This window comes from Ovis canadensis, chromosome X (genome assembly GCF_042477335.2).
Source record: "Ovis canadensis isolate MfBH-ARS-UI-01 breed Bighorn chromosome X, ARS-UI_OviCan_v2, whole genome shotgun sequence".
NCBI classification, from domain to species: Eukaryota; Metazoa; Chordata; class Mammalia; order Artiodactyla; family Bovidae; genus Ovis; species Ovis canadensis.
Window position 1 is genome coordinate 121,567,000 of NC_091727.1, and position 25,237 is coordinate 121,592,236.

The window sequence follows — 25,237 nt, forward strand, 5'->3', positions numbered from 1 at the left end:
CCTTCTGTGGGTCATGCATGTGGCAAATGTGATTTCTTGCACCATAGTTATCTTAGTTAACCTATATGGCCAGAAAGCAATTTAGACAAGTTGTAATTCTTTCCTGTATTTTTTTCCCCAAAGTAGTGATTTTTGTGGAGCTTTCTCCAAGAAAATGAGACTGTTGATAGATTGTTTAAACTGAAGTGGATGTAAAAGAGATGCACAAGATATTCTAATTAATGATAACTGAATATGATCAAGTATTCTGATAGTTTTATTGTGTAACTTTTCTACGAGGGAAAAAGATTTGAATAACTCTGAGTGGGAGTGGAGGGAAGGCAGTGACCTACCTAAATGGTTGGCTTCAGGTTCCAAGAATGAACTCCGAAAATCCAAGATTGATTAGCTTCCTATCCACAGCATTAAATCTTCAGAAAGGCTGTATATCAAAAATAAACTTTAAGGTTGTTTGATGATCAGAGTTTTCCATCAGCCATACTAACATGATAAGAAACTCGAGATATTTTGGAGACCTTGGCAGGACTTCAAAGAGTTATAGAACAGAATGCAGAGAACTTTTCCAAGTTTTGGAAGGCAGCAGTTTGGCTGAGACACACACACACACACTGAAACGAGAGGCTTCCTTGAAAACATTTTAAAAGGCTTTTCTTATTTTGGAATTCTAAATTATGGGAAAATTCATGCAGGCTTAAAAAACAATTCTGCACCCATATTCCTCCCCAAAGTTTCTCTCCGTGTTAACACTGCTAAAGGATTCCTGAGGCATTTGCAGTAAGCGTTTCAATCAGGTAGCTGATAGTCCTTCTAAATGCCGCTTCAAAATATTCTGAAACGAATCTCTTTCATCTCTAATATATTTACTTTTGTTTTGCAGATCTCAAAAGGTGAAGCAACTTAGAGATCTGGGGTCACATCCTTGACGACCTAGAGTTAAGCTGGTGTCGCTTCCCAAGATTTTGGTACCCAAAGCAGCGGAACCGGGGTTTAGCATCCTTCCTCTGATAGCACATTTCTTAAAGCAAGCATTCTGCACGTTTGAACAGCGTCTGTTCCATACCCAACACCTCCTCCCAGCCCGCCCCCTGGTTGCTTCCCACCCTCTACCTCGCACCCCCCACCTCCCGCCCCCAGCCTGCGCATGCGTCCTAAGAACCCCCTACACTCGCGGCACAGGCTCAGAGTATTGTCGGGGGCTATTCTCTCTCCCAGGAACATGGCGGCGAGTCAGGGAGGTGGTGGTAACAGTGGGGGCGGCAGTTGTGGTGGAGGTGGAAGTAGCGGTGGCGGTGGTGGGGCCGGAGGGGGAGGCGGCGGAACCGGAGTGGGAGGCGGCGGCTGCGGCGGGACCCTGGTGGTGCCCATCCCGGTACCGACTCTTTTCGGTCAGCCGTTCCCCAACGGGCCGCAGTGGAACCCGGGGAGCCTGCAGCCTCAACACACCGTGAGGAGCCTGGACCGGGCCCTGGAGGAGGCGGGCAACTCCGGCATCCTGAGCCTCAGCGGTAGGAAGCTCCGAGACTTCCCGGGCAGCGGCTACGACCTGACGGACACCACCCAAGCAGGTGACAGGGCGGGGAGGGGGAGGGGAAGCGGGGCGAGGAGGAGGTGGGGGCAGTGGGTTTCTGGGTGGCTGCGTGGCTGCGTTGTTAGACTCCGCTGGTCGGGGCGGGTGCGCGGGGGCGGCGAGACAGTCGCAGCAGCCAGCTCTGAATGTGAGGGGCAGAGCGGGGAAGTGGCGGCGGGGGGGTGGGCAGGAATGCTGACTGAAGGGTCTGTGGAAACCGGGTGGGATGTGAGGAGTGAAAGAGCATTATTGTTAAAGCGAGTTTCCCCCCTAAAGGGGTGGGGAGGGAGGCATTGACACCTTCCTGAATGCACTTCTTCCAACTCTCGTGAATGTTCCGGTCTTTCCTGGAGGAAAAAAAGACAATGCATAAGACCATAATCTATACATATTCTTTAAAGCCATGCGTGCCTGTAAGAATGGTATATCCCTTTTCCTAGTGCAGCAGCAATATTGCCACGGTTTTTTTCTGTGTTCTTATTTTGTGTGTGTTTTAATCATCCTAGAATAGTCTTGCCTTCTTGTCACGTATGGCTTTAAATACTGAGATTTGTCATTTTCCTGGTGTTGAGGTAGTGGCGCTTAAATTAGTATTTGCTGCAACGGCAAATTAAATCATCAATCACTTATGTGTCTGCTTTACTAAGGGAAAGAATCCTTGTTTTGAGTTGTGCTGGAGTCTTAATTTTCATTACAGATGTAACCAAAAATTGTAAGGGCATTTTTGAGAATCAAAATTAACTCCATTCTTTTTGGAGTTGTGGGTTAACAGTTTATCATTTTGGATGAGAAATTGGCTATTGTAATGTTCTTCATATACTCTCTGGTACTCTTTGTTGTGGATGGCATTTTTTTGTTATGAACAGTCTCCCCTCTGCCTTATAAGCCAAGGCTGATTATTTTAGGTGTGTTTTGATTTGATGAAGGACTTTTCACTTTTCATAATCTTCAAATTTGTTATTTATGTATCTGTTTTCATCTGCTTTGCTGAAAGAAATCGTAGACAAAATGATCTTAATAAATTTAGTGATTTTGAGGCAATGTAGTAAGTAAATTCACTCATAATGGGAGGTAATAAAAGATCTCTTATTTTCAGAATAACACTGTTTCATTGTATTGTGTTTCTAGGTATTAAATCAAGATGTGTGTTTGGATGAGGGTGGGGAGAGGAAGAGAACCTAAAATTGAAGCCTCCTATCCAGTTATTCTCTTAGGAGTTATCCTAAGAACCATCAATGATTTTGTATGTTGGAAAGCATATTTGAGTGTTTACTCTTTCACTCTGAACAGATTTCCTAAACAATATGTTCACATATTCAAGATATATTGGCAAGACATTGTACTACTAGGTATGTTCTTCAAAGGCTTCAAGAAAAATGGTTTCAGACTGCATCATTATAGGGATATGTTGTTTTGCTTGTTGTTAGCTATAAAAGATTTATCTATCTATAGCGCAGAGTTGAAGTATCCTAGGTTGGCATTCTGGCCTTTCACTGTCTGGCTCCAGTTTATTGTTTCAACCTTAAGTCCTCAAATGCTCCTACATAGAACCCTCTGTTCCAAGTAGGTCAGCTCCCAGTTCCTCAAACATAGTTTATGAATTTCGGCCTTATCTTTGTAGAAGATCCATATTCATGAGATTTCCTTTTCTCCACCTATTTAATTTTGTTCAAGCCCCAGCTTTTCCAAGATGCTGTCTCCAACTCCCTTAGTCCAGGGCAGTCTTCTGTTTCTTTGAATTCCCATGGTACTTAATGTCTTTACCACTTACGTGCTAGTGCTGGCTTTATTTTCTTTTTTATGTTTTGCTTTCCCTGGGAAGATGGAAAACTGCTTACAGTCAGGGAATAAGTAATGCACTTCCTTAGTTTTCTCATTATATACATCTTATATTATACTTAATATTTTTCATAAATATGAGTATCATCTTATGTGATTATAACCATTGGCTTTTAAGGCTTTAGTTTGTTTTCTGAGGCAAGTTTTAACACAAACCAGAACCGTATTTATTCTTGGTAATATTCATTCATCATAAATTTTATCAGTGTCTACAGTAACAGAGAACTTTTTAAAATAATTCCACCTCATTTTACTTTAAAAAAAAATTGAATTGGTGTTCCTTGTGGGAACAAGTGAGAATTTAAATTAGAGATCTGTGGGTGATTCATTTGCCATTCATTTTTGACCAAATTCAACCACAACTACTTAGGGGCAATAATCTTGTATGTAAAGAGACTAGTATCCATTATATATAAATGGAATTGAAGAAAAATAGAGCATGTTTGAGATTATACATACATACTTGTATATATACAAACATAAATATGTATATGCAATATAGTCTCTGCTCAATGAAAACAGTTCTGTTTGTTGTTATTGTTATATTTAAAATGACTCTCAGTGGAATAATGTTTCAGTACCAAATTGATTAGTTAGACAGCAATGGTTTATTGAGTTGGGAAGAGACTGGAAGAAGGGAAAATAGGTAGGAAACTATTTGTTAATCTAGGTGTGAGGTGGTGAGAATCTAGGTGTGAGGTGGTGAGAATCTAGGTTAAAACAAAATTGGATTAGAAGGGGAAATTGATACATTTAAAGGAAGGGAGATGGCTCTTCACATTGTTTGCTGTTCCTTTCCATGTACATAAAAGATGAAATAGACCTGTGGCTTTCCACCTTCCCTGCCAGTCTGTGTTTGATACAGGATATGGGATGCTTGGGGCTGGTGCATGGGGATGATCCAGAGAGATGATATGGGGTGGGAGGTGGGATGTGGCAGATTCATGTCAATGTATGGCAAAACCAATACAATATTGTAAAGTAAAGTTAAAAAAATTAAAAAAAAAGATAGCAAGGGAGTTTTTTTGTTTGCTTGTTTTTTAATCTATGCCCGGGCTCCACCCCAGACCAATTAAATCAGTCTCAGGGGCAAAGAGGTGTGTGTGTGTGTGTGTGTGTGTGTGTGTGTGTGTGTGTGTGTGTAAGTATTCCCAGGTGATTCTTCTGTGCAGTCAGGGTTGGGAAACTCTAGAATTTTTTAGACATTTAAGAAATATTTATTGTTTGAGTGAATGAGAACATTGATAAAAGTTTGGTGACTAACGCAAAGCTAATTGTCAAGAAGGTCAAAACCAAAGCTAGGAAGGAACTAAATGTTCAAGTTCTAGTTCAGTACTCTTTCTGATAGACTTGTGTAAAGCAGACTCATTTTTTTCATCATATTATGTCTTTAGTGACTAGGAACTTACAGGAAACTATAGTTTCTCCAGTTCCCTTGAATAACTGTTTTACATTTAACATTGTTGGATAAACTTGTGTTAAAATAATGACTGTAAAATATGTAGCAGCAAAATCTTAATTTCTCTATTAATAGTCTTCCTGTGAGGGAGTGTGGATTGTATGTAGCTAATGGCAAAGTTTATCTTTGGTATCTTTTTTATTTCTCTTTGCATTTCTGGTGTCTGTTCTTCTTCACCTGTCCCCTTCCTCCTGCTGCCCTCCTTATTTCTTTTTCCCTCTTCAGCCTCACTCCCTTTTCTTTGCTAGGATGGAGCTCAACTGCTAATAACTAATTATGGCAGCCTTTCTAGGCGATTAACATTTAAAAGGGAGAGTTTGCCAGTTTACTTGATTCTCCATTTGGTGGTTTGTGCTCATGACCTTTTTTGAATTGATATGCATTCCAGATACTTCTTAATTAAAATCCTCATGCATATAAAAACAGGAAATCAGGGATCTGAAAGTTTCAAGAAAATAGCTAACTCTGGTTGTAATGTCTTATCTTTGCTGGTCTGTGGGTAGACTTGGCAAGACAAAGGGAAACGGCCTAGAAAGTTTTAGTCTATTTGGATACTGTGATACTTGTTGACTTTAAGAGAGCTTAAAAATGATAATGGGTAATGGCTATGCAAACACATTTGGAAACTTTTCATATTTGACTGTCACCAGTACTACAGATAAGTCTCAGTCTATTTGCAGCTGCCCCCTCTGCTTCTTCATAGTTCTTTATGTCCATAAACAATAGGTCTGTGAAACAGATTTAGGAATTCTTTACATACATCAGATTGTGTTGTGTCCTGGTGAATCACATGTTTTCCTGTAAACCTGCAGTCAACTCTAGTATTTCCTACATGTGCTGGTTCACCTCTTCAACTGTGGAGCATGGTGTATTGTATCTGCTTGTAAAATGGAGCCAGTTAAACTTTGCAGCTTCTGATTTTGTTACATAGGTGAAGGCCATCTAAGTGCATTCGGTGGAATAAGCTTGTGATTTTGTGGCCGGAATCAAATATCTGCCTTGCTTTATGTAATAAATATCTTGCTGAAAAGTTGAATATTAAGGACATTTTTGTTAGTTGACTCATATTTTAATTGGTTCAGATTGAATTTGAGTTGCTAAACCTTGCAGTGTTTTATTCAGTGATGAATTCTTCTAGAGCATAAATACTTGCCCTTTAATTTCTTTCTTTTGCAAGTTCACATTTTAAAATGTTAAAAAAAAAATGAACCAACTCAAAACCCATGGTAAATAAGAAACACAAAATGAAAAAAAATGTTATCTTAAATCAGAGTGTATGGTTGTCATTAAACTCATACCATTTATACAGCTCCTTGTAAATTCTAAGCACTTTCATATATATTACCCTTTTGTATCCTAATAATAACCCTGTGGGCTTTGTAGAGTGCATAGTAATTACCCTTTGTTGTTGAGAGAGGTTAAGTGATTTGCCCGAAGTTAAATGGCTAGTATATGGCAGAGTGTGGGTCAGAGGCTAGATTTTCTAAATCTAACACTATTCCAGTGTTATTCCTGTTGCAACACTTTTTCTTCTTATAACAAAGCTATTAATAAACACTGTGCTAATAAATAGGTGATTTAATCTGAAAGATGAATGCTTATTTAGCTTCATAGACCATATAGTTTCTGTTTATGGTGCAGTGTGTTTTGTTTTGCACATGATATTTGCATAGCTTGTCTTCATGGTATTGGTTTTACAATAGGTACATTAAGCAAGCTTTTATTAAACTCTAACTATGGAAACATGATCCTATAAAGGTTTATAAAATAGGTGCATGTGTACAGTAATATATGTAATTATTAGAAAAGAGATGTAGCAATATTAAAAATATATATTTTAATAAATGATACAAATAAGTTATATGGAACTGTGGCATAAGGCTTAACTTTATTGGGAGTTAAGTTAGTTTGAGAAAATTTCCTATAAAGTTAACTCTTGCTGAATCTTGAGTTAAATGATCACTATGGGATCAGCTTCAGTTCAGTTCAGTTGCTAAATTGTGTCCGACTGTTTGCGACCCTATGCATGCCGGGTTGGTTAGGATTAAGCAGAAAGGGACAATTGCAGGCTTTCAGGGGAGAAATTACACCCATATGGCGTTGAGAATGGCATTGCATATTAAGGGCAGATGTTAACTGAAAGTTCACTCTGTATTTTCTCAAACATACTTGGAGGCTGAGAGGATGGAATTGGTGGAGAGTTCAGTGTTAAAGTACAAGAAGGGGAGGGAGGATCTTCATGGACTGGTCGTTAGCAATGGACATGGTCGTTAGCAGTGGACATGGTCGTTAGCAATGGAAGAGAGGGGTTACCTAGTTCTCTGACTTTTGCTAAGGTGGCGGGAATGTAGATCCCTGGGGGTAATGATGTCTTAAATTTTAGTGTTAATCAATGCAGTGTCATGGGAAAACAAGTTTATAAGCATAGGAATAGGTACTCAATAGAGCAAAATGCTTTAAGGAATCATTATGGAGAATAAGCCACAGTTTAAAATTAGGACTGTGTGATAAGCAGCTAGATTAATTGTATTTGAAAAATATGATCTTACCATGTTTTCTGGAAAAAATTACCATATATACTTCATGACAGGTAAAAGAACAGAAGTGGTTGATTGGAATATTTTGGAATTGGGATTAGAGACACTGGCTTAAAGTTTAAAATTTAATATTTTGATTTAGATTGTTTGTAACATAAACTCTGAAGTATTTATTTATCATCAAAAGCATAAAGATATACAAGATCCAGAACCTCATTGACAGCATGAGAAGTGATGTTCAGGACACTTTTCACAAATAAAAGTAATTGAAGACTTAGAGCATGTTGATTTCCTGGGAGGTGGTATTTAAGTTCCAAGGCATACAGTCACACTTTGCAAAAGGGTATATCATTCTCCTAGCCCATCCCAACAGTGCACTCTAAGGGATACTTAAACTGTGTGATGCCCACCCCCATGGTACAGAGACTGTTCATCATCATGAACAATTTAGAAGGGGAAACCTTTTACTTTTCTCTATACTTTGTGTATATTTAGGTAGTTCTTGAAGCATTGTAATACAATCAGTTCTCTGAAAAATTTCAGAAAGTTTTCTCTGCTTCCCTTTTTTTCCCCCATTTCCCTTTTATAGAAAAAAAAAAATACCTTATACTCCAGGGAACCATTTAATGTAATAAAAGAAAACCGTACAAGCGAGTTTTATAACAATAATTTAAGTTTGTGTTTAGTTTCATTTTAAACTAGTGTATTCAGTCTGCTAAAGGTCTAACTTTAAGTCTTTACATTTCTACTGTTTCAAATATATTATATATTGATAGCATTCCACTTATAGACTGCCAGTCAGGAGACTGTAATGGATAGTTAAACAATAGATATTGTCTAATATATGTTTTGATAAAAAATTTATTTTAAGTTTTTTTTTCCAAATAGGAAAATAAAGTCTTACCTATTTGTGGACATTGTTTATCTGTGTACTCTTATAATTTGAGGCATGGATTGGTGTTTAATTATGCTTCTTTCGGTGAAATTTTATGCATAATATTAGGGATTTAAGGGGACACGAGACAGAAATAAAATGATTGTGTATAAACTTTTATTTGAACTGTATGGAGACTAACCAATTCTAGAACATTTGTGAATTTGGATTTGATTCAAAAATGACTTCGTGAAATGCTTATGTCCCTAAGAGACTCCAGAATATGCAGCATAGAAATTTTCCCCTCTTAAAAAAATAATTCCAGTATATAAATCCTTAGTACTTTAGCTAATTGGTTAGAGATGCCTGTGTCAATGGGAAATCAATTACTTTTAAAGATATTTATAAATTTAAAAATAGTAAATCAAACATAGATAACTATCCCCTTAATCTACCTTGATGAGTATGTAAGAATACATTTGTCATATCTATTTTATATAAATGGGCAAAATGGTAAAGTTGCTGCCTTTAGGGAATTTATGATTTTAAGTGGTGGTATAAATTAAGTATTCATGTATCTATTATATAGGCTAGATCATGGTTTTAAGGAATGGGGAACTTGCCCCCAAGAGATATTTGGTAATGTTGGGGCTTCCCTGGTAGCTCAGACGGTAAAGCGTCTGCCTGCAATGCAGGAGATCTGGGTTCAATCCCTGAGTTGGGATGATCCCCTGGAGAAGGAAATGGCAGCCCACTCCAGTACTCTTGCCTGGCAAATTCCATGGATGGAGGAGCCTGGTAGGTTACAGTCCATGGGATCACAAAGAGTCGGACACGACTGAGCAACTTCATTGGTTTTTGGAAACAGTTTTGATTGTCATAACTTGGGGATGCTACTCACATCTAGTGGGTAGAAGCCAGGGATGCTGCTAAGCATCTTAAAATGAACAGGACTGCACACACAACAAAGACTTTCCAGGTCCAAAATGTCAGTGGTGCCAAGACTGAGCACTGCTTGGCTAAAGTAAGATGAATGTCATAAACAAAAACAAAGCAGTGTGCAGATTTGAAGAGGGAGTGGTGACATCGATTATAGGATAGGCTTTGAAGGGGAAAGGATCAGATTTTATACTTAATCATAAAAAGAGGATCCAATTCTCTGCGACCCCATGGACTATAGCTCACCAGTCTCCTCTGTCCATGGAATTTTCCAGGCAAGAATACTGGAGTGGGTTGCCATTTCCTCCTCCAGGGGATATTCCCAACCCAGGGATCGAACCCATGTCTCCAGCATCTCCTGCAGTGGCAGGTGGGTTCTTTACCACTGTGACACCTGGGAAGCCCATTAAAAAAAAAAAAAAAAGAGGATACTACATGAATATTGACATCCCAGAATCTCTTGAAACTCAAAATGTCCAAAAAAAAATCAACTTTTGTATTGACCCTAGGACCTCTGGTCTTGCAGACCGGAAACTTGGGAATTATTCTTGACTCGTCACCTTCCCTCACCATCTATATATGGTTGGAACTTAAGGGCTCTTGATCATAACTCTTTGAATAGCTTTCAATTCTGTTCCATTCCTGTCTAATCTCAGTGTCAGTTGTTGTTGTTTATGTCCTTCTCTCCTCACCTTTAACTGACCCTATCAGCGGTTTTTCCCAAATGATTTCTCTGCTTCACGTTCAGTTTGCTTCAAGTCCAATTCGTTCTTCATACTGTAGCCTGAGGACTCTTTCTCATGTGCAAATCTGCTTATCACTCATTGCTACTAAGACAGCTTCCAGCCAGTAAGCTTGCTCCTTAATAATACATTGCTTAGTTCTTGTTTTGAACTTTTAAAAAATGTAATACATAACTCTGCTTTATATAACTGGTAGTTTTAATATTATATTGCTTACTGCTAAGTTGCAAAGATACAAATTGTTGTATGAAACTATAGTTCATTCTTTTTGATGGCTGAATTATCTTTCATTGTGCAACTATAGCATACTTTATCCACTTTCTCACTGGTGGCCATAATATTGTTAACATATTTTTACTCTTGTGAACAGTACTACTATAAGCAGCATTATTCACGTGTCCTGTTGTAGATGTACAATAATTTCTTGTGTGTATACTTGTGAATGAAATAGCTGGGTTATATAATAATATTTGTTGTTGTTCATTTGCCAAGTTGTGTCTGACTTTTGACCCCATGCACTGCAGCATGCCAGGCTCCCTGTCCTTCACCATTTCCTGGAGTTTGCTCAAACTCATGTCCATTGAGTTGTTGATGTCATCCAACCATGCTGGATCATGGAAAAAGCAAGAGAGTTCCAGAAAAAACATCTATTTCTGCTTTATTGACTATGCCAGAGCCTTTGAGTGTGTGGATCACAATAAACTGTGGAAAATTCTGAAAGAGATGGGAATACCAGACCACCTGACCTGCCTCTTGAGAAATCTGTATGCAGGTCAGGAAGCAACAGTTAGAACTGGACATGGAACAACAGACTGGTTCCAAACAGGAAAAGGAGTACGTCAAGGCTGTATATTGTCACCCTGCTTATTTAACTTCTATGCAGAGTACATGATAAGAAACGCTGGACTGGAAGAAACACAAGCTGGAATCAAGATGGCCGGGAGAAATATCAATAACCTCAGATATGCAGATGACACCACCCTTATGGCAGAAAGTGAAGAGGAACTAAAAAGCCTCTTGATGAATGTGAAAGAGGAGAGTGAAAAAGTTGGCTTAAAGCTCAACATTCAGAAAACGAAGATCTTGGCATCCGGTCCCATCACTTCATGGGAAATAGATGGGGAAACAGTGTCAGACTTTATTTGGGGGGGCTCCAAAATCACTGCAGATGGTGACTGCAGCCATGAAGTTAAAAGACGCTTACTCCTTGGAAGGAAAGTTATGACCAACCTATATAGCATATTCAAAAGCAGAGACATTACTTTGCCAACAAAGGTCCGTCTAGTCAAGGCTATGATTTTTCCTGTGGTCATATATGGATGTGAGAGTTGGACTGTGAAGAAGGCTGAGCGCCAAAGAATTGATGCTTTTGAAGTGTGGTGTTGGAGAAGACTCTTGAGAGTCCCTTGGACTGCAAGGAGATCCAACCAGTCCATTCTGAAGGAGATCAGCCCTAGGATTTCTTTGGAAGGAATGATGCTGAAGCTGAAACTCCAATACTTTGGCCTGCTCATGCGAAGAGTTGACTCATTGGAAAAAACTCTGATGCTGGGAGGGATTGGGGGCAGGAGGAGAAGGGGACGACAGAGGATGAGATGGCTGGATGGCATCACTGACTCGATGGACGTGAGTCTGAGTGAACTCTGGGAGTTAGTGATGTACAGGGAGGCCTGGCATGCTGTGATTCATGGGGTCACAAAGAGTCGGACACGACTGAGCGACTGAATTGAACTGAACCATCTCATCCTCTGTTGTCCCCTTCTCCTCCTGGCTTCAGTCTTGCCCAGCATCAGGGTCTTTTCCAATGAGTCAGCTATCGCATCAGGTGGCCAAAGTATTCGAGCTTCAGCTTCAGCATCAGTCCTTCCAATGAATATTCAGGGTTGATTTCCTTTAGGATTGACTGGTTTCATCTTGCAGTTGAAGGTAGTCTCAAGAGTCTTCCCCAGCACCACAGTTCAAAAGCGTCAGTTCTTCACCACTCAGCCTTCTTTATGGTCCAGCTCTCACATCCGTACCTGACTACTGGAAAAACCGCAGCTATTACTATACAGACCTATTTTGGCAAAGTGATATCTCTGCTTCTTAAAAACACTGGCTAGGTTTGACATAGCTGTTCTTCCAAGGAGCAAGCATCTTTTAATTTCGCAGTCAACTTCTGCATTGATTTTGTAGCCCAAGAAAATGAAATCTGACACTGTTTCCACATTTTCCCCATCTATTTGCTATGAAGTGATTGGACCGGATGCCATGATCTTAGTTTTTCAAATGTTGAATTTTAATCCAGCTTTTTTCCTCTCTTCTTTCACCTTCGTCAAAAGGCTCTTAAGTTCCTCTTCACTTTCTGCCATTACAGTGGTGTCATATGCACAGCTAAGGTTATTGATATTTCTCCCAGCAATCTTGATACCAGCTTGTGCTTCATCCAGCCCAGCATTTCACATGATATACGCTGCATATAAGTTAAATAAGCAGGGTGACAATATATAGCCTTGACATACTCCTTTCTCAATTTTTTTCCATGTACAGTTCTAACTGTTGCTTCTTGACCTGCATACCTACCTCAGAAGGCAGGTAAGGTGCTTTGGTATTCCTTTCTCTTTAAGAATATTCCACAATTTGTTGTGATCCACATAGTCAAGGGGTTTAGCATAGTGAATGAAGCAGAAGTAGATTTTTTTTTAAATTTTTTTATTGGAGACTAATTACAATATTGTGGTTTTTGCCATACATTCACATGAATCAGCCTTGGGTGTACATATGTTCCCCATCCTGACTCTCCCCCTCCACCCTCCCCATCCCATCCCTCAGGGTCATCCCAGTTCACCAGCCCTGAGCACCCTGTCTCATGTATTGAACCTGGACTGGCGATCTATTTCACATATGATAATATACATGTTTCAATGCTATTCTCTCAAATCATCCCACCCTTACCTTCTCCCACAGAGTCCAACAGTCTGTTCTTTACATCTGTGTCTCTTTTGCTATCTGACATATAGGGTCATCATTACCATCTTTCTAAATTCCGTGTATATATGCTAATATACTGTATTGGGGTTTTTCTTTCTGACTTACTTCGCTCTGTATAATAGGCTCCAGTTTCATCCACCTCATTAGAACTGGTTCAAATGTATTCTTTTTAATGGCTGAGTAATATTCCATTGTGTATATGTACCACAGCTTTCTTATCCATTCATCTTCTGATGGACATCTAGGTTGCTTCCATGTCCTGGCTATTGTAAACGGTGCTGCGATGAACATTGGGGTACACGTGTCTTTTTCAATTCTGGTTTCCTCACTGTGTATGCCCAGCAGTGGGATTGCTGGGTGGTATGGCAGTTCTATTTCCAGTTTTTTAAGGAATCTCCACAGTATTCTCCATAGTGGCTGTACTAGTTTGCATTCCCACCAACAGTATAAGAGGGTTCCTTTTTCTCTGCACCCTCTCCAGCATATATTTTTTGTAGACTTTTTAATAGCAGCCGTTCTGACCGGCATGAGATGGTACCTCACTGTGGTTTTGATTTGCATTTCTCTGATAATGAGTATGCTGAGCATTTTTTCATGTGTTTATTAGGCATTTGTATGTCTTCTTTGGAGAAATGTCTGTTTAGTTCTTTGGCCCATTTTTTGATTGGGTTGTTTATTTTTCTGGAATTGAGCTGCAGGAGTTGCTTGTATATTTTTGAGATTAGTTCTTTGTCAGTTGCTTCATTTGCTATTATTTTCTCCCATTCTGAAGGCTTTTTCACCTTGCTTATAGTTTCCTTTATTGTGCAAAGTCTTTTATGTTTAATTAGGTCCCATTTGTTTTTAAGGAATTCACTCACTTTTTCTATGATCAGCGTATGGCAATTTGACCTCTGGTTCCTCTGCCTTTTCTAAATCCAGCTTGTACATCTGGACATTCTCTGTTTATGTACTGCTGAAACCTAGCTTGAAGGGTTTTGAGCATAATCTTGCTGGCATGTGAAATGAGTGCAATTGTACAGTACTTTTTACATTCTTTGGCATTGCCCTTCTTTGGGATTGGAATGAAAACTGATTTTTTGCAGTCCTGTGGCCACTGCTGAGTTTTCCAAATTTGTTGGCATAATGAATACAGCAATCTAACAGCATCATCTTTTAAGATTTGATATAGCTCAGCTGGAATTCCATCACCTTCTCTAGCTTTGTTTTTCAGTTCAGTTCAGTTGCTCAGTCGTGTCCGACTCTTTGGGACCCCATGGACTGCAGCATGCCAGGCTTCCCTGTCCATCACCAATTCCCAGAGTTTTCTCAAACTCATGTCCATTGAGTCAGTGATGGCATCTGACCATCTCATCCTCTGTTGTCCTCTTCTCCTCCTACCTTCAGTCTTTCCTAGTATTAGGGTCTTTTCCAGTGAGTCAGCTCTTCACATCAGATAGCCAAAGTATTGAAACTTCAGCTTCAGCATCAGTCCTTTGTAATGAATTGAATTACACCACTTTTGTTGTAATGCTTCTCAAGACCCACTTGACTTCACATTCCAGGACATCTGGCTGTAGGTGATTCACCACATCAATGTGGTTAACTGGGTGATTAAGAGCTGTTTTGTATAGTTCTGTGTATTCTTGCCACCTTTTCTTAATTTCTTCTGCTTCTGTTCCATCATTGCTATTTTATTCCTTTATTGTGCCTATCTTTGTATGAAATATTCCCTTGGTAACTCCAGTTTTCTTAAAGAGATCTCTAGTTTTTCCCATTCTCTGGGACTCTGCATTTAGTTGAATATACCTTTCCCTTTCTCCTTTGCCTTTCACTTCTCTTCCTTTCTCAGCTATTTGTAAGGCCTCCTCAGACAACCACTTTGCCTTCTTTCATTTCTTTTTCTTGGGGATGGTTTTGGTCATCACCTCCTGTGAAATGTTATGAACCTCCATCCATGGTCCTTCAGGCACTCTGTGTACCAGATCTAGTCCCTTGAATCTATTTGTCACCTCCACTTTATAATCATAAGGGATTTGATTTAGGTCATAATGAATGGCTTAATGGTTTTCCCTATATTCTTCAATCTGAGCCTGAATTTTACAATAAGAAGCTGATGATCTGAGTGACAGTCAGCTCCAGGTCTTGTTTTGGCTCACTGTATATGTCTTCTCCATCTTCGCTGCAAAGAATATAATTGGTCGATTTTGGTACTGACCATCTGGTGATGTCCCTGTGTAGAGTTGGCTCTTGTATTGTTGAAAAGGGGTGTTTGCTATGACCAGTGTGTTCTCTTGGCAAAACTCTGTTAGCCTTTGCCCTGCTTCATTTGGTACTCCAAGACCAAACTTACCTGTTATTCCAGGTGTCTCTTGACTTCCTGCTTTTGCATTCCAGTCCCCTATGATGAAAAGGGCATCTTTTTTTGGTGTTAGTTCTAGAAGATCTTGTAGGTCTTCATAGAACCATTCAACTTCAGCTTCTTCGGCATTAGTGGTTGGGGCATAGACTTGGATTACTGTGATATTGAATGGTTAGTCTTGGAAACGAACAGAGATCATTCTGTTGTTTTTGAGACTACACCCAAGTACTGCATTTCGGACTCTTGTTGACTATGAGGGCTACGCCATTTCTTCTAAGGTATTCTTTGACACAATAGTAGATATAATGGTCATCTGAGTTAAATTCACCCATTCCAGTGCATTTTAGTTCACTGATTGCTAAAATGTCCATGTTCACTCTTGCCACCTCCTGTTTGACCACTTCCAATTTACCTTGATTCATGGACCTAACATTCTAGGTTCCTATGCAGTATGTTCTTTCCAGTGTTGTTCTGGAAGTAAGTCGGACTTTACTTCCATCACTAGTCACATCCACAACTGGGTGGGTGTTGTTTTTGCTTTGACTCCATTTCTTCATTCTTTCTGGAGTTATTTCTCCACTCTTCTGCAGTGACATATTGGGCACCTACTGACCCGCGGAGTTCATCTTTCAGTGTCATATCTTTTTGCCTTTTCATACTGTTCATGGCATGAATACTGAAGTGATTTGCCATTCCGTTCTCCAGCATCCCATGTTTTGTCAGAACTCTCCACCATGACCTGTTTATTTTGGGTGGCCCTACATGGCATGGCTCATAGTTTCATTGAGTTAGACAAGGCTGTGGTCCATGTGATCAGTTTGATTAGTTTTTGTGATTGTGGTTTTCATTCTGTCAGCCCTCTGATGAATAAGGATAAGAGGCTTATGGAAGCTTCTTGATGGGAGAGACTAACTGTTGGGGAAGCTGGATCTTGTTCTGATGGGCAGGGCCATGCTCAGTAAATCTTTAATCTAATTTTCTGTTCATGGTTGGGGCTGTGTTCCCTCCCAGCTGTTTGGCCTGAGGCCAAACTGTTGAGCCATGCCTCCACTCCTGGACACTCACAGGCAAGTCTGATTCAGTCTCTTGTGGGGACACTGCTCCATTCTCCTGGCTCCTAGTGCACACAGGTTTGATTTGTGTCTTCCAAGAATCTGTTTCCCCAGTCCTGTGGAAGTTCTGTGATCAAATCCTACTGGCCTCCAAAGTCAAATTCCCTGAGGGTTCTCAGTCCCTTTGCCGGATCCCCAGGTTGGTAAATCTGTTGTCAGTCCTAGAACTTTCTTAACAGTGCAGGAATTTCTTTGATCTAATTGTTCTGCAGTTTGTGGGTCATCTGCCTGGTGGCTGTATGGTGCAGCTAACGGTGACCTCCTCTAAGAGGGCTTATGCCACATGCTGCGTGACCCAGTTCTGCTGCAGTTAGAGCCCCTATCCCCATGGCAGGCCACTGCTGACCAGTGCCTCTGCAGGAGACACTCAAACACTCAAAGGCAGGTCTGGCTGTCTCTGTGGTCCTGGTGTACATAAGGTTTTGTTTGAGCCCTCCAAGTGTCTCTGGTGGGTATAGGGTTTGATTCTAAACGTGATTTTCCCCCTCTTACTGTCTTTTTGGGGCTTCCCCTTTGCCTTTGGACATGAGGTATCTTTCTGGTGGGATCCAACATTCTCCTGTCAATGGTTGTTCAGCATCAAGTTGCAGTTTTGGAGTTTTCACAGAAGATGAGCGCACATCCTTCTCTTTGATTCCTGTGCTCATTTACACATCTGAAGGTTGTCAGGGGGCCAGCAGGTTCTAGACACTAGGGGGACCAGCAGCTTTTAGACACATTCCCTAAGGACGGGTCACACGCTTGTCATCAGTTACTTAAGCCAGACTGGTTCCTCCTCATCCTGCAGATCTTGGTGGCCACCACTTGGGATTCTGGCTGTGACAGCTATACCAACCCAGCTGGGGTTTGGAGTGGGTAGCCTATCCTTTCTCCAGGGGATGTTCCCGACCCAGGAATCGAACTGGGGTCTCCTGCATTTCAGGGAGATTCTTTAGCAGCTGAGCTACTAGGGAAGCCCCTGTAATATCTTTGAGAACCTTTAAAATGATGGGCAAATCATAGTGTCTTATTCTTTACTCTTCTTTTGATTAATAGTGAGGTTGAATGTATTTTCACATATATCTAGGTCATTAATAATTTTTATATTTGAATCTATTTATGTCCTTGGCCCAGGCTTTATATATGAACTGTTAGTATCATTTTGGTTAATTTTTTTTTTTTAATTTATTTCACTGCACTGGGTCTTACTTGCAGCACTCTGAATCTTCAATTTTCGTTGGTGGCATGGGGATCTTTAATTGCAGCATGTGAACTGTTAGTTTCAGCATGCAAGATTTTTGTTGTGGCTTGTGAACTCCCAGTTGGTGCATGTGGGATCTAGTTCCCTGACCGGGTATTGAACACAGGCCCCTGCATTGGAGCACAGAGTCTTAGCCACTGGACCACCAGAGAAGTCCCTCATTTTGCTCTTTGATAGACTGTAGTTTTCTTTATGTAAAACTTATGTAGCTAAATCTAGAAATCTTTTCATTTGTGAATTATTTCTTCATTCGATGCTTTGAAAGTCCATCCCCAATTCTAGAATTGAGTGACTGTTCACTAAAATGTTTTTCTAGTTTTCTATGATTCATTATTATATTTATCTTTTTCTTCCATCTGAAACTTATTTTAGTAAAAGTTATGTGATGAGGCTATAACATTTGTCTTTTGAAAATAAAAAGTTTTTGAGAACCACTTAATAATACAACATGAGTTCAAAATGCTAAATTTATAGTATAATAGATTTTATAGGGGTTGAAGTAGAGTGCCATTCTCAAACATCACTTTGATGTTTGAATGTCATTATACTGCATTATTTTTTTGTAAAATTGAAACAATATGTAGAATTTTCTACATACAGCTGTGCATAGAGCTTCCCCTTCCCCCCTTACAAAATAAAGTCTTGTCTTTCCACGTGGCTTAGGAATTGTATGACTCAAAGTCCTTTTCTCACTGAGCATGCATGTAATCTGTCCTTTGGTTAGCAGCTGTGCTTTCTCCTTGCAGCATCTGTTTTTGTTTGCACCCTTGTTTCTCAAAGCGCCTGTGCTCAAAAGGAGTCTTCCATTGTTGGTTGCTGCAGGTCACTGAGGTCTGCTTGTTATTGTTTCTCATAACTGTTGGCTTTAAAGCATTTTTCTTCACTTTTTTGAATATCTACATCACTTTTTTCTCTCCACTGTACTTATGGTTAATACTTTAACTCATGAAGTAGCTTAGAAATTCTTGAGCTGTGCATCTTATTCAATGAGGCTTCAGTGCTATAGCGGAGAAGGCAATGGCACCCCACTCCAGTACTCTTGTCTGGAAAATCCCATAGATGGAGGAGCCTGGTAAGCTGCAGTCCATGGCGTCACTAAGAGTCGGAGACGACTTGAGCGACTTCACTTTCACTTTTCACTTTCGTGCATTGGAGAAGGAAATGGCAACCCACTCCAGTGTTCTTGCCTGGAGAATCCCAGGGATGGGGGAGCCTGGTGGGCTGCCATCTATGGGGTCACACAGAATCGGGCACAACTGAACTGACTTAGCAGCAGCAGCAGCTATAGACTGATTTTTCATTATCTTGTTCTGAATGACAGCACAATACCTTTTTAGGGAATACTGAATCAAGAAATCACCTGTCTTTGCTGAGGACATCTGTTGAAAGCAGATGCCAGAGCCATGGGGTTGTCATTTCCCATCAAGTTCCAACATCAGAGTCTTAATACTTCAAAAATATTCTCCATTCTTTTATTGACAGACAGCTGTGGTGCCTCATGTTTTCTTGTTGCTTTTGTTTCTACGCCTAACATTTCTTTTAGATGAGAAAATAGATAATGAAGCATTAATATTTTAGAGCATATCACTCAGATTTTATGTACACCAATTACTGAAAAGCACAGAAAATTTATTTTTTTCATTTTCATGTTGGGAAATAAGTATTTAAGCTAGTTGATTTTATGCACTTTCCTGAAGACATATAATTCTAGCATATATTTTTAATGTAAATAAGAACTGAATATAATAGTCAGTTTTCAGCATTTTATTTTGTACCTTTATGAACATTATACATCATTGGCTGCAAATTGATAATTTTCCTTTTATTTCTTTTGTTTATTTCCTCTAGGGATTTAAGAATGTTTACTCATTTCCAGTAGCTCTGAGGTAGTGAGGAGCAGTAATTAAGTGATTTGGACAATCTTTTATAGGTAATCATGAGTAGAATTAGAATATAGTTCAGATACAGTCTAGTGCTCATCTACTAAATAACAGTTATACCGCATTTTTCAGTCTACAGGACTTCTGTAAACTGTGAGATAAACCCCAAGGATGATGAAGTATTGGTCCCATCACAGCATGTTTGTACAAATCACAATTTTAGTCAAACTAAGTGGGAGTAATTTTTTTTTTTTTTTTGCATAGTTCCTTTCACCGAAGTGTTAGGGAACACTAATTAGAATTTCTTAGAGGTGATATCTGATTTGCTTTTAACCTACCCTAACATGTAGTACCTGATTTGGTCCTTACGGAATTTTGAATGAATGACACAGGTTATGATTCAATTTAGGATGCTGCCTGGGAAATAAGAATGAGACTTGGAAGGTGAGAATGAGGATTTGCCTGCCTCTGTCTCAGACTCTGAGTGCAGAACTACAGAGAATTTGGTGCTCATAATATTTATTTTACCTTGTATATTTTCTGTGGTGAGGCTGCAACTTCCAATCTCTGGTCAATAAGGAATGTACATGGTAGAGCTGGGAGATAATATTCCATGGGTCTCATGTTTTTATACATCTTGCCAGTGAAGCACTAACAGCCCTTTGTTCAGGACCATCTTTGGGAAGAATGAGATAATTTCTGTCTCGAGAGCAAAGGACAATTATGCTTATTATCAAGAAAAACAATGTTTCCGTTTGAACACAGTGCAGGCATATGTACTGTCTATTATAAAAGATTTGAGTTCCCTTAATTCGAAGCTCCTCTTCTGTAATGTGGTGTATTGTATGTGCAAGTATCCATCTATACCCATATATGTTGCCCCTGTGAGATACTGGGAGAAAGACGAACTGCTACGGATATGCTGGTCATGCCACTTGCTGTGCTGTGAGTAATTAAGTCCTTTGACTCACACAGGGGTTTCATGCCTTCTGCCAGCACCCGTTAAACTGTTAGGTTAGCTTGTTGGCTGACAAGTAGGTTGAAGTCTCAGATCCTTTAGAATTCTTGACAAGTACTCAACAGAATGGTTTTGCCTATAAGATGTTACAAACCTTTTGAAGAAACTTGTTTAATTTTCTTTAATCCTTGTTAATTGAGTTGGTTAAAATATTGAAAAATTAATAAGGGTCCTCTCTTTTAAGGAGCCAAGAAAGCTGTGTGTTGGCTCAGACTAAGCAGTTCTGAAATGCTAAATTGGGAACAGCTGAAAGTTTTTTAATGTTCATTATTTTCTTAACTGAAAATTGGGGCTTGAAGTAAGATTTTTGTTCCGCTTCCTGTTGCAAGAAGAAACCTAGGATATGAATGTAGTTAGGAGATTTAGAATTTCTTTGACTCTACTTTGGGGTTCCAGTGGAACAGAATATTTGAAGTCTGGGACAGGAAGTCACAATGCATAATGTGTTGGAGGAATGGACAAGCACACATAAAACATGGACTTTGAAGTCACATCTGAGTTGGGAACCTCTGTGCTGTCAATTACTACTAGTTGTTTTTTAACATTAGACATGCCATTCAATATGTCTTTGATTCATGTGTATAATGAGGGGTAGTGGCTACCTCATAAGATTGTTTTGAAGATTAGAAATTGTGCAAAGCCTATAGCCTTCAGATCTAGCATATATGGAAGGTGCGTGTTTATGTTCACGCGCAAGTGTGTGTATAAGGTATTTGCTTTAGTTCCACTTAGCTTATTGTTGATGTGATTTTACAATTCTGATTTCAAATTATTTCTCTACTTAACTGTCATATTTCTTCAAGCAGAAAATTCTCTATCTCTGTTAATGATGAGCCTGTGTTCTAACAACACCCATCATTTGTTAGACATTTTTCCATAGGTGAAAATGTGACAGTTTTTCAGTTGATCTAGGATTTTTTTTTTTTAATAAGAGGAACTATAGCAGCCTGTACTATTAAATACCACCCAGAGAAGACTCATGTATCAGTTCATTTTAACAATATGTGACAAAAGTCATACAGCCTTTTGTACAGTGAATAAAACAAAACTGAAATTAGTATAGTATAATAGTATACGTTCTGAAAATAATTTGCTATACCTTGGCAGAAATGATAGCCAGTGGGCCAAGAATTGTACTTGGTGACAGATGGACCCATCTGTGGCTCTTGTGGCTGCAGCTTGGGAGGCAGCAAACAGATTTCCATTCCATCTGACTCCTTTTCTCCCTTCTCTAGCTTTTTTGACCTCTGAAACTTGAGTGATACAGAACATAATTTAGATCAGATTATTTAAAATGATCTGTTAACGTCTTTAACAGGCTCCCAGCAGTTTTACAAGGAGCAGTTTGAAGGAAGGCAAGAAACAGTACACAGTCTGTCTACTGTTGAGTTATTGCCAATACTACTTGATATGATTTATAATAAAAACTAAGATGAAACCTAGTTCACTGGTGATACAGGTTTTTATCCTCAAGGATACTAATTAATTGAGTTATCACCTTACTACTAAAGAAAAAAATGTACAACTATTAAAATATTTTTGCAGGCATTTTCTCATTAATTTTGATAAACTATTTTTGAGAAATGTGTTTGTTTCCTGTGGCTGCTGTAACAAATGACCCATAAACTTGGTGGTTTGAAACAACAGAAATTTACTCTCTTATAGTTCTTGAGACCAGAAGTCCAAAATAAGTCTTTTGGAGCTAAAATCAAGGTTTCAGCAGGGATATAAACCCTCTGGAGACTTGAGAGAATCCACTCCTCACCTCTTCCAGCATCTGGTAACTGCTGGCATTCTGTGACCTCATCACTCCAGTGTCTTCCTCCATCTTTCACATGGCCTTTTCCTCAATGTGCATCTTGTTTCCCTCTGTTGTCTTCCTGTAAAGATATGTGCGATGGCACTTAGCACCCACCTGGATGGTGCAGAATATTCTCCATTGCAAGACACTTAATTATATCTGCCAAAAAATTTTACCATATAAGCTAATTCCTTGACAGGTTCCAGGAATTATTAGGACCTGATATCTTTGAGGGCTACCATTCAGCTCACTACAGGAAGATAAAGAGCAGAATTTAATTTCTTTTCTTGTGTGTATGTGGGAAAGGTGAAACATTTTTACAATTGTCATTTCCCAAGTCTTACTTGTCCCCTAAGAAGGTAGACTTTAAAGCTGTTGTGAAATGAATCTCACCATCAGGAAGAAATTAAAAGTTTGTTTTCCATCTTTAGATGGAACCATATTAAATAAAATACCAATTTTGCATGTATTTCTTGAGTATAATGTGTTCTTTTTTAATATTATTCTAGTTGTCTTACTGCATGTGTTCATTAAAAGATTTTTAATGTTATAAAATCTATTTAATTGTACATCACAAGGTAAAAATATTAAAACAGAGTTTAAATTTTATCCATTATATCTATGTGAAAGTTAATTTTTACTTTTTTGAAGGAAAATACGAGATGCTGTTAGTGTGAGATAGATCAAGAAATTAAAATACAGATTGTTACGTGTTATTGGCCACCTTTGTCTCTATGGTTGTATTTTTCTTTTGGCACTGTTCTGTTTACCCCATTCTTAGAAAAGATGTTTATACAGATTTAAAATATTGGAAAAGCCAAACAAGTAAAGAAATAATGCAATGAGCCCCCTAAAATAAAAAACGAAAAAGAAAAAAAAATATCTGAAAAAGCTTAGAACAAGATTTTCTTAGAGGCTTTATAATGGCTTGAGTTTTAATTTTGACTTTATTATGCTTTATTTGCTTTACTCAATTATACCTGAAAAATAATTGTAATTTAAAGTGGTGTTTACTAAATAAATATATTAGCTCATTCAGAAAATAGTTTATGAATGAAAATTCATTTAGATTCCCTAAGGGAACTCATAATATTACTTTGTAATTTAACCAAGTCTTGTTTTTGGAGGGGAAGGAAGATAAAGCATCACACAATAATAAATCTATAAATTATTAAAATAATATTTTGATTTTATTTAAATTATTGAAACCATTGGTTATTAATACTGATACTTTTGCTTTTTCTCCAGTTGCTTCTTTGAATGTTCTCTTTTTTATGGTTCTTGTATTTTCTCTTGACTGTTAGTTTTAGTCTCCTCTGCTTGCTTTTTTTTTTCTATGCTTAACTTTTAAACATTGGTCTTCTGAATGGCCCAGTCTTGAATTTCTTTTTGACTTAGTACTCTGATTTTAGGTGATGTCTTCCATTTCTATGATTTTATAGTGCTAACCATATTCCCACAACTTTCAATTTTATGTATCCATCCCAGACCTCACGTATGAAATCCAGAATGATCTGATTAACTGGCCATTTCACAATCCCTTATCTTTCAGATATCTCAGTTTGTACAAATGTAAAATTGAACCCTTGATTCTATCCTCTTCAAAAAGCAAAAGAAAACTGTATAGCAAAAATAAGAATAAAAATCCTGTTCCACCTCTCACTTTTCTGTTAAGTAGCATCATTTAGTTGCCTAAGCCAGAATTCTGGATTCCATTCTTTTAAAAAAAAAATTATTTTTTAATTGAAGAATAATTACAGAATTTTGTTTTCTGTCAAATATCAACATGAGTCAGCAATAGGTAAACATATGTCCCCTCCCCTTTGTACCCCTCTAGGTTAATACAGAGCCCCTGTTTGAGTTTCCTGAGACATACAGCATATTCCCATTGGCTATCTATTTTACATATGGTAATGTAAGTACTCTCTCTATACATCTCATCTTCTCCTCCCCTCTCCCCGTGTCCTTAAGTCCTTTCTCTATATCTGTTTCTCTATTGCTGCCGTGCAAATAAATTCTTCAGTACCATCTTTCTAGATTCCGTATATATGCATTAGTATATGATATTTATCTTTCTCTTTCTGACTTACTTCATTCACTCTGTATAACAGATCTACTTATTTTGAAAAATACTCCTTTATGTTGTGGTGAGTGCATATCATGAGATCTATCCTTTTAACATGAGATCTATCCTTTTAAGATAGATAGGTTCATCTACCTCATTAGAACTGACTCAAATGTGTTCCTTTTTATGGCTGAGTAATATTCCATTGTGTATATGTACCACAACTTCTTCATCCATTCATCTGTTGATGGACATCTAGGTTGCTTCCATGTTCTAGCTATTGTAAATGTTGTAAATAGTGCTGCAGTGAACATTGGGGTACATGTGTCTTTTTCAGTTTTGATTTTCTCAGGGTTTATGCCAAGGAGTGAGATTGCTGGGTCATATGGTGGGTTTCTTCTTAGTTTTTTAAGGAATCTTCATACCATCTTCCACAGTGGCTCTATCAATTTGCATTCCCACCAGCAGTGCAAGAGGGTTTCCTTTTATCCACACCCTCTCCAGCATTTATTGTTTATAAACTTTTTGATGATGGGCATTGTGACTGGTGTGAGGTGATACTTCATTGTAGTTTTGATTTGCATTTCTCTAATGATGAGCAATATTGAGCATCTTTTCATGTGTTTGTTAGCCATCTGTATGTCTTCTTTGGAGAAATGTCTGTTTAGGTCTTTTTCCCACTTTTTGACTGGCTTATTTGTTTTTCTGGTATTGAGTTGTATAAGCTGCTTGTATATTTTGGAAATTAATTCTTTGTCAGTTGTTTGATTTGCTGTTACTTTTTCCCATTCTGAGGGTTGTCTTTTCATCTGGCTTATAGTTTCCTTTGCTGTGCAAAAGCTTTTAAGTTTA

General features: G+C 38.6%; 1 protein-coding gene across 1 annotated transcript in view; it reads left to right on the forward strand.

Moving 5' to 3' along the window:
- Window positions 1-1,169: 1,169 nt before the first annotated feature.
- LRCH2 (leucine rich repeats and calponin homology domain containing 2) overlaps window positions 1,170-25,237 on the forward strand; it is a 105,544-nt gene continuing 81,476 nt past the window's right edge. Inside the window, exon 1 of the mRNA XM_070290869.1 lies at window positions 1,170-1,565. Coding sequence (XP_070146970.1) covers window positions 1,217-1,565 — 349 coding nt within the window. The 5' untranslated portion in view covers window positions 1,170-1,216. The remainder of the gene's footprint in view (window positions 1,566-25,237) is intronic.